This window comes from Leuciscus leuciscus (genome assembly GCF_965113295.1).
Source record: "Leuciscus leuciscus genome assembly, chromosome: 9".
Taxonomy (NCBI): Eukaryota; Metazoa; Chordata; class Actinopteri; order Cypriniformes; family Leuciscidae; genus Leuciscus; species Leuciscus leuciscus.
In genome coordinates, this window is record NC_138733.1 from 26,485,629 (window position 1) to 26,503,880 (window position 18,252).

The 18,252-nt window shown below is 39.0% G+C and overlaps 1 protein-coding gene across 17 annotated transcripts in view; it reads right to left on the reverse strand.

Moving 5' to 3' along the window:
• The window catches only part of nbeab (neurobeachin b), a 295,564-nt gene that overhangs the window by 43,664 nt on the left and 233,648 nt on the right, over nt 1-18,252 (reverse strand). For all 17 annotated transcript variants that reach the window (XM_082179446.1, XM_082179444.1, XM_082179438.1 and 14 more), the window contains 4 exons: nt 8,199-8,316; nt 6,421-6,523; nt 4,737-4,852; nt 1,246-1,358 (listed from right to left, as the gene is read on the reverse strand). In XM_082179446.1, the coding sequence (XP_082035572.1) occupies nt 1,246-1,358; nt 4,737-4,852; nt 6,421-6,523; nt 8,199-8,316 (450 nt within the window). The remainder of the gene's footprint in view (nt 1-1,245; nt 1,359-4,736; nt 4,853-6,420; nt 6,524-8,198; nt 8,317-18,252) is intronic.

Below are 18,252 nucleotides of genomic sequence, written 5' to 3' on the forward strand. Positions count from 1 at the left end.
TGTAGGGTGTGGCCAATTCAAATTCACACTCATGAAGGGAGTTTCCAATGGATGAACACACATTTTGGCAACATTGGGGGAAAAAAGAACAGGAACTGAACAAAGCATGTTCACCACAAAGCCAAAAAAGCCGCCTACCTCATTATCTACAATAACACACACTCCCCTCCTACGCACATTCACCCCCAAGGCTGCACACCCCTCCATACATTATTGAACAAAGGCAGGGGTCTTCACAGCAAGGGACTCGGGAGGGAGGTTAAAGCCCTGTTTTTGTCTCAGCAGCACTGAACCTTCAGAGGTTAGAGCCCCAGGTTGGCCAAGGACAAGCGTCAGGACGGCCGCAGGCCTGTGAACTCCTGCTAATGAAGGCAGCTCAAGCTGGTAAACAGCACAGGGTGGATGTCACAAGCATACATTACAATACATCACTGTCTTCCTCAGGCCAGGGGGCTTCCTCTGCCCACCTGGTGCCACGCTGACATGTTCAGGGACTACAGCGCTGTTGGAGAGACATTTTAAACAGATATTGCTGATGCTGAATGCAGAAAGGGTAAGAATTATAGCTGAGGTTAATCACAGTCTTGCAAAGCCAATGGCATTAGATCCGGTCCACAATCTTATTCCGGTCATGAACCATCCACTAGTTTCCACAAAATGGTTGTCAGGAAAAGCAAGAACAATATAGAGTAATAGTCTTCTAGTCTGCAGATTTAGAAATGATTTGGAAATGAGGATACGAGTGTATAAGGAAGAGAGATAGCTATATGGAGTGAGATACGCTCAGGCAGGAATGTGGCTGTTTTCAGGTCAGTGAGCTTGTGAGATGTAAACGTAAGGAAATGAGTGCATGAGAAAGAGAGAATGTGACAACCTGATGAAGGTATAGAGTAGCTGGAGAGGAGAAATGTAGGCAGAAAAGAAGATGATTTACTGCACCTCTAAAGCCCACAAATCTAAAATGATGAACTCTGTGAGTGTACTTAATATAGGAAGTCCTCTCTAGCTAAAACCAGACTGAAGCTATTAAGAGAAAATACCTGAAAGAAAACACTGACCAACCCTAAATGTTCGAGTAGATGTGGATGGCTGCTTGATGTTGAGTTTGATTTGTTTGTAATGTGCACACACACACACACACACACACACACACACACACACACACACACAAAGAGTGATATGCAGACAGACAGACAGACAGACAGACAGACAGATAATATATAGATGTAAATATGTGTTTTGTACCTTTGAAAGATCCCTGAAGTTCCCGGGAATTGTCAGGTCCAGCTCTTCTGACTCATAGTTTGTAAGGACCCACGGGAAAACAGGATACTGGTTCAGATCATTGTATGTCCTTCCTGAAATAGTAAAGGTATTTGAAATTAGGATAAGGCAGGTGGGAAACCAACATGTAGCACTGCAGCTGTCGACCCATAGTCATGTTGGACCGAGTTATTTTCGCAGGGTTAATGACTACGGGTTATTGTGCTTTCCTCTCGGTGAAGGGGTGTGAGAAGATCCCTTCCTATAGGACATTATAAATTCATAATATGATAATATCAATGACATGACTTCCTCATTTATAAAAAGACAGAAACAAGTGTGTTGCGTGTAATGACAAACACAGCATTCCACTGCGAGCTAAGATGATAACGACTCAGGTTTTCATAATAACATGTACAGTAATAGAGTTTTCAACGAGATGAACAGGCAGATGTTGGTGGGGTTGTCTGTCACAGCGCCAAATGACTGTATTACAGCAGTGGAGGGTTTTAAAAGCTTTTCTTGGTTAAAGTTTCCTGAAAGTGAAAATTGTGCGGTGAAGTTGTGGAGTGGGTGTAATTAAAGGCATGCAAATTCTTCCAGAAGATGACACCGTACCCTTGACACCCCTCCCTGTGGCACAGTCAGGCCTCTCCTCTGATTGGCCAGAGAGTTGTGGTAACCATGGAGACCTATACGAAGTATCCATGACGGAGCACATATGCGGCAATGCAATAGACGCCAGATGTGCCTTTGTCTTTTTCTCCTTCCATTTCTCTCTCTTCATCTTTCCTTATCTCGCTCGCTCTCTTTCTGCCCTGCGTCTGTTTTCTTGCTGCTAGGAATATGGATTTCAGATGGTAAGAACTGTCACAGGAGATCCAATCATAAGAAGAAAGCTATAAAATGGCTTATCTCTCTTCTAAATGCCCTATAATTTCTCTCAGATGACAGTTTTCACTGAGTATGATATGTGACTCATAAAAAGCTATGAATGCAAACTTTAAATATATAATATTAATTTTTTTGCGCACCACAGCTGCATTTATTGGATAAAAAATACAGTAAAAACAGTAATATTGTGAAATATTACTATAATTTTATATAACTGGTTTCAATTTTAATATTTTTAAAATGTACAGTAATTTATTCTGTTAAGCTGTATTTTCAGCATCATTACTCCAGTCTTCAGTGTCACATGATCCTTCAGAAATCATTCTATTAATTTCTTTCTTATTAATAATTTATTAGTTGATTTCTATTTTTATTTTTTTTTAATTTAGAGATTATTTCTAATCTTTCTCTTTATATATGTATACTTATATATATACATTTAGAATATATAAAATATAATTTTTAAAACTAAAGTTAAAAGTTGAAAATGTTTTTATTTATTCACTGTATACACACACACACACACGCACATGCACACACACACTTTACTTTACTTTGAGAAAAAACTAGTATGTGGCAGATTGTGCTCCAATCTTATATATCGGATTTTCTATGGAAGAAAACTGTAGTCAAGAAATAACCCCCCCAAAAAAAGCCTAAAAAAAGATTTTTGGAAAATGGCAATTTGATATAAACCCTGTAAACCCTCTATGAGACATTGCAAAGGTGCTGGCGTGATTTGTGCTTGCTGTGTGGACAGAAAAGTTTCCAGGCTCGTCTGGCTACCGCTGTGATCTGGAGCTGTGAGGACGCCACTGAAGCTTGGTTATGTTGATATACAGAATCTCTTACAGAAGGGATACAGTGGGGCTATTTCATCTTTACAGTGCGATTACTCAGACGACGACTGGAAGCCTGGTATTTCCTCTGGAACTATGCAAGAGGGCACAAAGTAAACCTGATCCTGACCTTTAATCAAAAGGTTAAAATCCTCCGAAGTGGTACTAACCCACAGGGGCATCTCAGTTCAGATGACTGACTGAGAATAGCAGGAGAGCATGTGTGGAGAGTTTGATGATGTGGGTTTTGGTTCTGGGTTCTCCAGGCCTGTCATGATGGTTGGAGATGATAGTGTGTGTGGGATAATTACCAGACCCATCACAAATGACTGTCATTAATCTTCCTCTTAAACGGCCACCTCTTAGAGCGTACAGATAAAACACTATGATTTATAAAGCCCTCAAGTGGTTTTATACAATATGAGCAGTTTAGTTTTAATGCTGTTAATTAAACAAACATGCCATTAATAACTCCGTTGCCATTATTATGATAAACATAATATCATTCCTGATTATTTTAAGTAACAATGCTACAAATAAAGGACAGTATTTGCTTTTTTCTATCAACACAATACGTTTATATGCACATAAAAATAATAATAAATGCAAAACACTGGGCTTGTCAGAACTGCAACCTAGCTGTGAGGCCGCAATGGATTGAAATAAAATAAATAAAATAAAATAAAATAAAATAAAATAAAATAAAATAAAATAAAATAAAATAAAATAAAATAAAATAAAATAAAATAAAATAAAATAAAATAAAATAAAATAAAATAAAAAACTAAACAAAACAAAACAAAATTGGGGATCATAGCCTGGTATCATGGTATTCAGATACTTACACTGACACTAAACCAATTCATCCCGAACCCTGAGCGTAATGATCTTGAGATATTCTGGGTCTAGGATGAGGTAGACTTGATTAACCAGGTTAATGCCACATGGTGAAGTGGGGCAGAGAGGAGGAAAAAGGTTGAGATGAGGGGAGGTTGAGCTGACAGGACCGAGGCCCGGGTGGAAGATGTTAATATCACCGCAAAAGTGTTTAATTAGGAGCGGACCGGCTTCACATTAACACCCCTCTTTCTCTCCTGTCGGTGGGCCCGGGCTTCACTGACACCTCTGTCAGCACAGGTCATTACCACTCCTGCCTTTAATGAATTTTACCCCATTCCAACTCTGCCTTACATCTAATTAGCTGACAATAATGTTTCGAACTCAAGCCGGAGCTAAATATAAATATGCATGAATATGCAGCACGAGCAGGGATGACACATTTCAGTGTCAAGAGGAGGTGTGTGTGTGTGCGCACAAATTCTCACTAGTTCACATCAGAGACTTTGCAACAGAATATTTCAACTCTGCACACACTCACAGAGACACACTAATTATCCCAAAGAGTACACGGCTCTCACTTCTGCGCAACGATAGAGCGTCTGAGTACGAAGGGAAAATATAGCTCCTAAATAAATAATGAGGGGAAAGACAGTACATTTCTTTTTGTTTGAAAAAATAAACTAATATATATATATGGTTTAAATGTTATTATCATGTTATAATAACGTAATATAATTCGCCATGTCCAACCAAAAGATTCTAGCAGACGTATTTTTTAAACGCTGATCAGTGGACAAATTCATAATTCCCACCAAAGCCGATGTCAAACGTGATTGCGAATGGTCCAAAATACTTTAGTTTAAATGACTGGTTAATACTGACAAGCAAATCAATTCTGACCTGCAATGGTATTGAGAAACATCAGGTACTCAAAGTTCGAGATCTCTCGTCTTTGCCAGCGCTGAGTCATATTTGAGGACTTGAAGAGCTGACGAGGGGTGGCCAAAGAAATCCGCCTGCAAAAAAAAAAAAAAAGCACAAAACTTCACCAATAAGCAGGGCTCAGGTCCAGCTTGACATTTGCTTTCATTTTCCTTTGATTATTGTGGACTTGGCTTGTTCCGCAAATGGATAATAACTCAAAATATGACATTGTAACATTTAGTTTAAAAAAAAAAAGACAAAAGAATACACCAGCTCACACACGCAAGGCTGTCACGCTCTTTACTGTGGTGTGTAATGAATGCATCAGTTCCAGCAAAAGAGATTCTTTGCAGATGACCCTAATGCGTCTTTGCTCTTGAAGTATATGCAGCACACATGCTAAAAATATGAGAACAACAGAGAATTCTGGTGCAGTGCCTGAATCGGACCTCTCTCAGAGATTCTCATTCACGTGCAGGACTTTCTTTTTTGTTTCATGTTTGTATCCTCCTATGTGTTTTTATTATAAGGACCGAAAAGCCTGGCGAAGTTGTTGTGGCCTGTGTCGCAAGAACGAAATACAGGCCGATTGAAGATCGAAGATGTGTTTTTTTGAATAATTCTGTGCAACTTGCCTGTGCTTATTCTGACTAAAAACAAGAGAATTAAGTACTTATTATTATTAGCCATGATGTAGGTCCTCCGCGTGCTGCCAAAACAGGGCCAGGAGGCCAGGCCATTTGGAGGCCAAGGCAATACCTTGAACTCTTCATCATTTTCCTCAAACCATTCCTGAACAATGTGTGCAGTGTCCATTTCCTGCTGAAAGGGGTCACTACCTTCATTGGACACCATTGTCATGAAGGAATGTACCTGATCTGCAACAATATTTAGGTAGGTGGGACGTGTCAACTTTACATCCACATGACTGGCCGGACCCAGGGTTTCCCAGCAGAATATTGCCCAGAGCGGTACACTCCCTCCACTGGCTTGTTGTCGTCCCACAGTGCATCCTGCCTCCATCACTTCTGCAGGTAAACGGCACACGTACACGGCCGTCCACGTGATGTAAAAAAAAACGGGACTCATCAGACCAGGCGACCTTCTTCTACTGCTCCGAGGTCCAGTTCTTACACTCACGAACCCATTGTAGGCGCTTTCGATGGTGGACAGTGGTCATCATAGGCACTCTGATTGGTCTGCGGCTGAATAGTCCCATTATCAGCACTGTAGTTGTGACATATTCCTCCCATAACCATCATTAAAATTGTGTGGCCCTTCTGTTGTCTCAGACTAGCCTTCGTTGCCCTGGTGCATCGATGAGCTTTGGCGCACAACACCATGTGTACACTTACTGTGACTAGCATGGCACTAGACTTCAGTTGAAATACTCTAAAGAATATGGGTTTATTTGGTAGGGTCAGTCAGGGACAAACATGCAAAAACACCCATGCCGCAAGTACTTTAACTACCTCTACCTCAAAGTATTCCAAATTGTTGAACAGCAAAGGAGTACACTCAGGATCAATCGTTTCTGACATTTGATGTGGTCATCATGCTAGACTTTTAAACAAAATAAAGACGAAGTAAACATTGTTTTGAACAATATTTTGAAAGGCAACCACGTGCAGGTGTTCCAGAGAACTAGAAACAGACTTGCCTGGCCTGTGGAAGGCCGTAACTTGTGCCGACGCCCACGCGAGGAAGACTGTAGACCACCTTCTTCACTGTGGCCTGATCGGGGAAGTTAAACATGACGGACGCTGAGGGAGGCAATGATGTCACATGTTAAACAAAGGTCTACAGTAGAGCACATCCAAATATGAGTAAACATTTCCACAAACGGTACAAAGACTTCAGAACGGGTAAACAAATGCTGCTTACACTCATTCAGTCTCACACTATTCTCAATTTTGAGGACATAAATTATTATATAAAGAAAAGAGCTGACAAATCTCTTAAGCGGTCACATCGGTCTGTTACTTGAGGAGCTACTTTGCTGCAAAACTCTGTAACTATGCACTGAATCTGAGGAAATGGCTTTAATACCTTTTGATTGGTTTGTTAACCAAAATCAAATTTTGATTTTGACTTAAATGTGTAGATATTTTGTACTTTACTCCTTTGTAGTTTAGTATAGCTCACTTTTTGGGCCTGTAGAGGGGGATTTATCCATAAAAATTGTCCTGGGTCAGTGGTCCCGTATTGAAAACTGTTGAAAGAACTAGCATGAATTTCCATGCTGGTTTATGCTTGTTTTGGTGCTAGTCTCACTGGTGAACCATCATATAGTCAAGCTATTCACCAGTAAAATGATAACAGATTACAATAAATTTCATTGTTCATGATATCTATGGCCGGTTTCACAGACAAGGCTTAAGTCTAGTCCCAGACTAAAATGCATGTTTGAGCTGTTTTAACTGAAAGCAACTTGCACTGATATATCGTAAAATATGTCAGTGCCATTGTTTTGTCTCAAGAGGCACATCAGTGATGTACTTTTTTCTAAAGTACATTTAAAAAAGCTACTTATATGTCCTAATTTAACTAAGGCCTAATTCTTACAGTAAAACACTGTTCAATTTACAGTTTTTGGAAGTGAAAAAGTAATTGTAAAAAACGTAAATTGACATTCCCAGAATTCCCTGCGTGAGGGTCCACTACTTTAGGGTTTTAATGTTGTTAAATTAATGTTTATTGCATTTTTTAAATTTCATGTGTGTTACCATGATGGAGTTTAGTGTTTGTGTGAATGACACTGTGCAGCTTCTATTTATTTGTATACTTTTTCGGAATGTGGAAAAGCTGTTAAGGCCCTTGCACACTGAGTCCGAAATTCGCATCCGAAATTTTCGCACGTTAAAAAATAAATACGACCTCACGTTATGTCAATCACGCTTGCACACTGCCTTCGAAACTTTCGTCCGTCATTTCGCATCCGTAGCAAGCATTTTGAATGGTGTTTTGACAATTCAGAGCCACCGAATCACGAATACGAAAAAACGCAAGCGTAAATTTCGGACTCAGTGTGTAAGGGCCTTTAGTGATGAGCTCTGATTCATCTTGTAACTCTCATCACCACAGTGATTGGTGGTTGTCAATGTATTACAATTGTACAAAACAGAATTAGTAGTGCCATAGGTCGATAATTAACATAAATTAAATGTTTTGTTTTTTTTACTGTAAATTATAAAACCAATTTTTTTTTTACAGTAAAACCTAAAATGTTGCTACCATATTTTTTACAGTAAAATTCTGGCAACCACAGCTGCAGGTTTTTTACCGTAAATTTAAAGGACTTTTTTTTTTTTTTTTTACAGTGCAGTGTGGACTTTATGAAGCTGGTAGACCAAACATGTTTTGCTGGTTTAGAAAGTTTTGAAAACTCAGCAGGACAGAGATCTAGAGCACTAGATGCTTTGAGTGGGACAGTTTTACTTCTGTTGGCCATGAAGATCTCCAGCGCTGTGTTCTGAAGCAGGAAGCGTCGGGTGAACACTGCTCGGATCTCGCTGAACATCCATTTGCCGTGAAGCCCCTCAGAGTAGACCAGCACCTACGCACAGGCGAAAAGGAAAGAGATTCGTTAACTCAACTGCAATCCAACAGATTTTCCAGGCTGTTTTTCAATGCAGTGTCACACGTGTTATGATCGTTGCTCGGGAAACACATTCCGTAGTTGCAGTTTGATTGTCACTCCAATCATAATGGCATGAAGCCACTTTGACGGAGCACTGTGAAACATTCCATTCCCGTCAGAAATGTTGGCTGGAATCTACTGAGTGACAGGCCAGGCTTTGATAGGCTTCTCAAAATGGAGGCATCTCTAAAAAGGCGTAAGATGCTGCTTTCTGTTGATGATGCAAAGGGCCATCTTTCCACCTTTCCTCTATTTTGTTTGACACATCTCTCTCACTGGGCTGTTGGAACACAATCCCTACGGGGGTAAGGCGGCCGCAAATAATCCATACTAACACAGGGCTGGGGCAAGAGGGGGATCATTAGTGAGCTTCTCCTCGGAGAACCCCGGGGACCTCTGAGACTGGATCAAGAGCTTCATCCTGACAGGTGAGAATGAGCCAAACTCCATTCCCCACCTACCACTTTAACGGACCAAGAGGTACACACACACACAAACATATGCGTACACACTCACATTCTTCAAGCCCAAAAAAAGAGAATGGTTTGTGGCACATAGATAAGAGGCCATTTTGGGTGGGTGCAAAGGTGAAGAAAGGTTTTGTGGTAGAGGAAAGGTTTGGGACATTGTGTACAGTAACTGTGAATGGGAATCGGTTAAGGTTAGCACCTAAAGAGAATTCATCTTTAGAGATACTGAAAGCCTCCACCAACCAGACTGGCCTTGCTTAGTCTCTCCCCAGAATAATTCTCGGCACTGACACAGAAGAGCCTCCTGTCACATCAGTGGCTCTAGGGATCAATTAAAAATGGATTATATCAAATTGCTCACCATCCACCACTGTAGGTACTCCATTCAAACCCCTAACAACCAACGCTAGATATAGATAGGTTTGCCCTGGCTGACACCTCGACAGAAGTGAACTCAAAGAGCTGTCATAGATAGATTGTGTGGAAAACAGCAGTTTAGTGGGTAAGTAGTTAGAAGAACCATTTTTGGCATTAGAGGTTCAATGACTTCCCACATGCTGAGAGAACAATGGAGAGAACAATAGTAGCAATAAAAAAACAAAACAATTATATATACAATAATAACAATATTAATAAAACAATGCTAAATCAACAATACTACTACTACTACAACTACTACTACTAATAATAATAATGATAATAATAATAGCATTATTAATGATAAAGATAAAAACAATCATGATTTCAATAATAATGCTAAAACAAGTAAAAGTACAACAATAATAACAACAATAATAAATACTAATATAATTCTAATAACTAAATGAATATATAATGATACAACAACAATAATAAATGTATTATTATTAGTAGTAGTAATAAAGTATTATTAATATAATAATGATAAACAAATGAATCATAAAACAGCAATAAAAAGCAATACATATTATTAATATAATTTTAAAAACTAACTAAATATGTAATTATACCACAACAATAATTATTTTATTATTAGTAGTAGTAGTATTAATAATAATAATAATAATAATAAAACAAATAAATCATTTAGAAGAAGTAGTTTTACATATGAACAAAATGTGACAGGTTCTTGCCCCCAATAATAATAATAATAAAATAATAAAATAAAAAATACAAGACCTCTTTGTGTTTCAGGGGACAAATTTAAATGTTTATGCATCTCACATGCCCTTGCCTGTCTCTTCCTGTGACAAAGCGCAGGCCAAAGGGTTAGCCGACAACAAAAGATACTGCTGGAGAAAAAGCGTCTCAAAATAGGTCACATCAGAAAAAAATTTGTCATAACAACGGAGCTGGCACATCAAACATCAACAAGCCAGTGCCCCTGTAGACACAGAGGTCTCTGACAAAGTGCAGTCGTTATTCTCTCCCGTCTTTTTGTTCTCATCGTGGAGAAACAGAGAAAACGAGAAAGAGAGAGAGAAAGAAGGACGGAGGCCCAGCTGTAAAAAATGGCGCTTAATGAACCTGTCTGGCTGGGCTGTCCGCTGCCTGTCAGAGGTGTCACAATGGTGACGAGTGTCAGGAGCGAGCGGCTCCGGGTCCCGGGTCCCAGACAGGCCTGCCAGCTGGAGGCTTCTGCCCCAATCTAATCACAGGCTCCAGGCTTTTACCTCACTGCGCACACACAGCTATACCTAGCTCACGTTTGGATGGTTATGTCTGTTGTATATGCAGCTGTTACGGTTGTAAAAGGTTCCTAACAGATGCATATTAGCGTGTTTATTGCATCAGTGGAATAATCCAACTGTTTTGTTGTCAATGCAATTTATTAATTTGGCTACTGTAAATAAACACCGGGCCCCTATTGACAATCGGCCCCCACAATTCTTCTCGTTTTGTTGGTGTTAACAGCCATTATTGAGCATGACATCCAAAGCAAATCTTTTTCACCATTCTTATTCTTCAAAGGACGCCCCGGAACTGCCCGCCCGAATGAAACGTTATGACAGGGGTGAATATATCAAAAAGATCTGTCATTCTTAAACCGGACACAATTTTTCACACAGCCCCTCGAGAGATGAGTGCAATCCCTCTCCATGTCAAATGTGTGCTGAGTCTGGCCGGGGATATAACAGCCAGCATGACTGATATGTTTATAAAGCCGGTCGTCTGTCGCACTGACAACCTGCCATCATAGCACCTCTGCTGGGCTCTCTGCAGATTTGTCTAATAGGCTTCCACTGCTGGGACTGAATGCGTGTGTGTGTGTGTGGAATGAGAGAGGGGAAAATGTGTCCAGAAAGTGAGAGCACTTGTCTCATCTCAAGAATGGTGACTACTCCCTATGGTGCGCGAGAGAAAATGTATATATGAGCTAAAGAGGTTCAAACCCCACAGCCTAACAGTCATTTTATCTGCACACAGATACTTTTAAAGGAACAGTGCACCCAAAATTTAAATTATTTAATTATTTAATAACCCAAATTTTGTTCCAACCCATGTGACTTTTTTCTTCTTCTGTCTAACACTTTTGGAAAAATTTACATAATGCTTGTTCCAAAAGCCAACACCATAAAAGTACCATACATTTATAGTGCATGTGACTACATCTTGAGACTGAATAATAATAATAATAATTAATATGCTATAGATAAAAAAAATTTAAAAAAATGTCAAATTATAAATAAAAATTATGTTTTTCTCAAAATATTCAGAAAAAAAAAGTCAAATTATTGCTTTAGTTAGGCTGAAATTTAACTTTTAAAGTGCATTGTCTGACATGCGATACATTTCAAATTTCCCGACAAGCTCTCATTCAGTTACGAAACGTGAGAACCTTGGGTAAATTGATGACGTTTTTTTTTCAGGCTGTTAGACCTTTAAAGAGATTAAACAGAAATTAACCAGACCTTTAAAACAATCACTGCCACTCAACGGCAGTAATGGACACAGTAAGAAAAGGCTGACTGACTTTTGTAGCTTGTAAAAGGCTTTACTGCATGCAGGGTACAGTGTGTCTGGTGTAAGGGGCAGCTGAGTTTGAAAGCAGACATGCTGTGGCACTGTAGGTGTAGAGAGGAAAGACCAGCACAGTATGTGACAGTCTTTACCAAAGGGCCTGTTTTTGAACAGGTGAGGGTCTGGACTGTTTACCGCCGGCTGTTGCTGGCTTCGGGCTTCAGGAGAAAAAGCACAGGATGACAAGGTGTGACTACTCCAGTCTGCTCACTATGAATGTGTGTGTGTGTGTGTGTGTGTGTGTGTGTGTGTGTGTGTGTGTGTGTGTGTGTGTGTGTGTGAGTGTGGCCTATCACCTAGTCTTGTTGCTGCCAAATTCATGCTTGCATACTTCTTCCTCAGAGCTGCTGCTGCCCTTTCAACCTTAATTTACATCACAAGGAATTTTTGGTCAATATGTCCCCATACATGTGCTTCAAAATATGACTAAGTAATGAAGTGTTTGTAATCAAATATGCAAAGCTGTGTTCTAATTCACAGCGTGTGTTCTAATTCACTTAACTTGAAATCATTTTGTTCATTTGGAAAGCCCTGCGATAACATTTTTCACAAAAGTATGAAGCAGCACAACTGTTTTTAACATTGATCATAATAAGAACTGTTTCTTGAGCACCAAATCAGCATATTAGCATTGATTTGTGAAGGATCATGTGACACTGAAGACTAATGGCTTACACAAATTCAGCAGCGCCATCCACAATAAATTCTATTGAAAAATATTAAAAGAGAAAACAGATAAAAAAATTGAATGTCACAATATTACTGTATATATGAAGAGTTCAGATGCAAAAGCCTCTAATTGCCATCTGAAATTTTCTTCTAGAATGATAATTTTTATCAAGCTCGTATATTTAAGTTCAATAATTTCACTTAAATGGCAATGCAGATTACCTATTAATTGTCATTTAAGTGAAATTACTTAACTTAAATATACAAGCTTTATAATAATGATCATTCTAGAAGAAAATTTCAGATGGCACTTAGAGGCTTTTGCATCTGAACTCTTCATATACACTTATACATACACAGTAAAAACAGTAATATTGTGTGTATGTACTGTATATACACACATCCAGTACATATATAATTTGCCATTTCACTTAAAAAAGTCTGAATACTTTGTGAAGCCCACTTCGTTGGACAATTGGAGCGTATAGTTGAGCACAAGTGATGCCCAAAGGATGATTAAAAATGTAATAAACAGGAAAAACTGAGCTGAGCTCTTTCAGCTTCATGTTAATAAACAATAAAACCAAAGTAAAATTTGTGAAATTCATTGATCCAAATCTCAAACTGTTTACCAGAAGTTTCTGTATATCCTTTTAAAAGATGAGAAAAACTCATCTGAAAGGAAAACACACACACACACACCCATGCACATCAAAGGCTGTATTTCCCATCTGATCTCTCCTGTTTGTGACATGTGCTCTAAGGGGTGAAAATAAGCAAAATTTAAAATTCCTTCAGATTATCAGAAGCCTCTCATTGGACGTTCCTCACGGAATCCATTTTTCAGCCCCAGTAAAGGGGAATGGCTCCCTGAGCAGGTATCTCAGGAAAGAGGATGTGGTTTTTGCATAATCACTGTCAACACACATTTGGGGTGTGCGAGAGCGTGTGTCGGGGTGACACGGTTTCAGTCGTGAAGCGAGACTGCGGTGATAAACGGATGAATATGAGCTCTGCTCGCTGCTCAGATCACTGCCTAATATGTCCAACCCAGTTTGTCAATAGTGGTTTTGCTGCAAGGGCCGTATTTCAGGCATGCTCTTGAGGTTGTGCGTGCCATGAAAACAGATATGTTGGTGACGGTGGAATCTTCTTGCGGTCGAGCCATTTTGTTTTCCATTAAATATTTGGGAAATTAGAAGCTCATTAAAAATCAAAATGGCTAGAAAAGGAAACAATGAGCAGAAAGAGGCATATAAATGTCCCCGTAGGCACATATACACACACGTGGCTAACACTAATCTAGATAAACAGCTTGAGAGGGCTTGTGTTAAGGGCTTTTTAAAAAGACGGAGTGTAATTTTCTATGGGGTCCATTTGCTGAGCCCTCACTAATGGCCCTTCTTAAGAGACTCATCACGCTTAAGATGACTGGAATCGCACTGGCTTGATGAATAGCCTCTTCAGTCTGACAGAGAAATCGCAAACAAAGCTCTGCACTCATCACATGGAAAAACAGTAAGGTGGAACAGAAAGAGATAAAGTACATGGGCAAAAATATGTGGAGATCCCCTACCAACCAACAAGTTTGGCTAAATCGGTTAATACTAAGTGCTTAAAATCAAATATAGACTAACAATCTTCTCAGGCTGTATTTTCTGTAGAATTGCACATACCTTTTCTGCTTCAGTATCAATATGCGCCTGAGCATAAAAAGAGAGATCAATAGAGATGATTTGATGAATCTTTTGCATGTGGAAAAACTTGCCTAATCTGCACAAAGCCAGACCTGAACATCTTTTAGAGGATTTTTCAGTGCCTGACCTCATTGATGCTTGTTAATGGGAGTAAATCCCTGCAGCCATGTTCCAACATCTAGTGGATAACCATTCCAGATTTTTATTGCCGCAAACGGAGGACAAAGTCTCTATTAATGCCAATGGTTTGGAAATCAACTGTTCAGCTAGCACGCATTGATTTAGCGTAGATAAAGCAATGGATATACTGTATTACACAAAATGCATCTGGAAACAAGAGTATGAGGGGGCTGTGCGATACACAGTCTTTGCACCATACAATTAACAAGATGTTCGACCGAACTCGGCTGTTGTGAACATCACACCTTCGTCTATTATTCTTTTCTCCCAGAATCTAATTATATCCACCCAAACCGCGAAGGCCTCCCCCCCAGTGCCAACAGATGCACTTTGAAGAGACCTGTCCTACAGAGCCCTCCATCCGAAATAAAATAAAATAAAATAAAATAAAATAAAATAAAATAAAATAAAATAAAATAAAATAAAATAAAATAAAATAAAATAAAATAAAATAAAATAAAATAAAAAAAAATAAAATAAAATAAAATAAAATAAAATAAAATAAAATAAAATAAAATAAAATAAAATAAAATAAAATAAAATAAAATTCCCCTAGAATAACACAAAAATATGCTGGCACAAAAAGTAACAAATATTAGCTGCTAGCACTAGAATGTGTATGCTAGGAAGTCTCTGCGTTGAGTGGGAGGGGTGTTGCTTTCATCCTCAGGGGTAAGTCAGAGCGAAACAGAGGAGGGTAATCTGGCTGTTGAGCATGGTAGATAATTTGCACTTGATCCCCTTGTAATTATATAGTTTAAATCTTTTTACCCTCACTAATCCAGCGGCGTATGGAGACGTTTTCCGGGCGGCGTTGAAGGGGCTGTTGGACAACCCTCGTCAACTTATGTCAAACGCTTTCCTAGAGGATTTCGGGAGTGGGAGGAGAAGGCTGGGGTTGATATAATTATTTTGACTGTGTTTATTTCATGCGCACACATACTTTGCATATCACTCCCCACCATGAGGAAGAGATGGAGGTGGAGGAAGTCTTGAAAGGAAAAGGATGGAAGGGGGAACTAAATACAGTTGATGTTAAAACCAAGTATTGCAGTTAATTCTCACAATTAATCGCAATTTTTGTGTATTGCATTAATTTAAACACAACTTGCAGTATCTTTTCAGAGTAATCAATCAATTACAAAATCAATTAATACTTAATACTACAATGTCTGTTCATAACTGTTTAATGCAGTAATATTAACTAAGAAAATCTAGTCATTTTTTAAAAACAACATTCACTTGGAGTTTTTAGACATTATTTGCTTTCAAATCTAGTCGATGCATGTTGTTTTAGACTTAATTACACAATGTAATCAGTAGATCATAATGTTGCAGTCAGACACAAACAGAATCTCCGGGTCCCCGATGACCCGGGGTTGATTGCTAAGCTAAAGCACGAGGGAGTGTTACGTACATGTATGTGCTCTCGGTGATATCCCTGCCGGCCAGCGGGACAGCGGGCCATCTTGCACGCCTGCCAAAGCTGACAGCCTGTGACAATCTGCTTGGCGTGCGGCTATTTGACTAATTACACTGGATTACAGCATATTAATGCAAGCTGTTTTCTCCAGGGTTAGTGACCTAGACATGCTAGCTCCAACACACTCTAAGCACACAGGGAAAAAAGATTTTTCTTTTGCGGAAAATGAAAATAGAAGTGGCTTCACTACTTTGTCTTAGTTGATCAGTGAAAGTGTATCTCAACTGGAGGCCCAAGTCATGCTGTCTCTTCTGAACCCCCATAAGGCCATTCCCATATAACAGAGAGGGAAATACAGAGATTAACATTTCTATATGTTTCCTTTTCTCTATCCCTGATTTGAAAAGGGAAATGCTTGTAATTTGAGCAAAGAAAAGACAGCAACTTTCTTAAGTGATTTATTACTCATAGGAGTAAATGTTTCCCAAAGCTGGATCATAGGCATTTTCTCATTGATTGTGCTTTTGTGCTGAAATGAGATCTTGATTAATGGTGGAATGTCACATGGGAGAGATTTGGTCAGTAGGATAAAATCTTTATTTTCCAGTCATTTCCGCTTGAGAAAGTCTGGGATTTCTCCAAAACGAATCACTTGCTAGCATGTGTGTAAGACATATCTCTAAATCAATACTACTTGAAAGTGGAGTATGTATTTATTTATTTTTTTGTGCAAAAATTGGCTGAGTGAAAGTGTTAAGGATTTTTCATTTAACCTTTTTACAGGTTATAACTGTCTTTATAACCAAGTCATTAAACCATTCATTCAACAGATTCGTTCAAAACACTGATTCATTTAGGAAGGAAACAAGTGACTACATTAATGGGTAAGCCACTGGTTCCTTCCCAGTGAACCACTGAATCATTCAATCAACTGATTCATTCTGCAGACATGCCACTACTGTGTGTAGTTTGAAAAGACACTTAGCAACACTGGCTCAACCAATGGCCTGAGTTTGTGGGTGGGACTATCGGTTTCCCTAACCAATAGCAGAAGGAGGAAGTATTCCTATAGAAACCAGCTTGAGAAGATTTCATTTTAACAATTGTTGTCGGTAGAGTATTTTTTAACTAAAATACTTTTTTAGTAGTCAAAACTGTCTTTATAAGTGAGTCATTAAACCATTCATTCAACTGATTTGTTCAAAAGACTGATTCATTTAGGAATAAAACAAGTGACTACATTAATGGGTGAGCCACTGACTCCTTCCCTCAACTGATTTGTTTATAAGTGAATCATTGAATCAATTGATTCATTCTGCAGACATGCCACTACCATGCGTAGTTTGAAAAGACAATTAGCAACATTGGCTCAACCAATGGCTTGGGGACCGTACTATCGGTTTCCCTAACCAATAGCAGAAGGGGGAAGTATTCCAAGAAACCTGCTTGAGAAGAAATATTTTTACAATTGTCGTCGGTAGAGGTACATAAAACGCACAACTTTTCTTTTAAACTAAAATCATTTTTTAGTAGTCGTCAGATGGTGAAATTCTTTTTGGCAATCAAAGTCTCAAAGTACTGCTTTCTCATAGTATCCACTGGGCCTGCAATCTATTCATATGCAATGGACAAAGTAAGCACACACTGTGTCTGGGCCTCTGCTATCAACAAAAATGGAAGCCGAGACCTTAACAAAGGCAAAAGAGGAGAAATGAGGCGTACAATGAGTGTGTTTAGAACACAACGACTCTACCGATTGTGCTAAACCAATCCCAGACTTGCAACAAAGAGAGACTGGAGCTTTGCTATTTGTATCCTCTCCTCTGGCTCAAGCGCAGTGTAATAATAGTCTTAAAGTAGGCATTGTAGGAAGAGAATACTTGAGTGGCTTACACAGGCAGTCTTATGAAACATTTAGGCAACGGTTTCCAAGGGTCCAAGGAGGATGGAAGAAAAGGTAACGCGGCAGAATGGTCTTCTAGTGTTCTGGCGGCCTTATTGTACAGAAGTCACATCAAATTAACTCTGAGGGCCATTTGGAGGGCCTTTTTCTCTCTGCCGAGCTTTTCAGAACAGATTAAGCTATGAAAACTTCAGAATTACTAAAGCACCTATTAAGCATTATGCTCAGTCCTTTCTTCAGCTCTCCCTTTGAACACGATTGAATGCACTGGGGCGTTCAATAGACTCTGAGAGGAGAAAGACTGGAGTTATTGGGGAGGAAACATGATGACAGAAATATTTAAAGGATAAAGAAGACTGCCACAGAACTCATGATGAATTGACAAAATGTGTTTACAAATAGCCTCTGCCAAGCTTAAAAATGTACATGAAAATTCTGGTTTGTGTGTGTGTATTTATTACCAGTTAGACAGTTCATTATTCTCATCATCACAGGAGCTCAAACTATAAG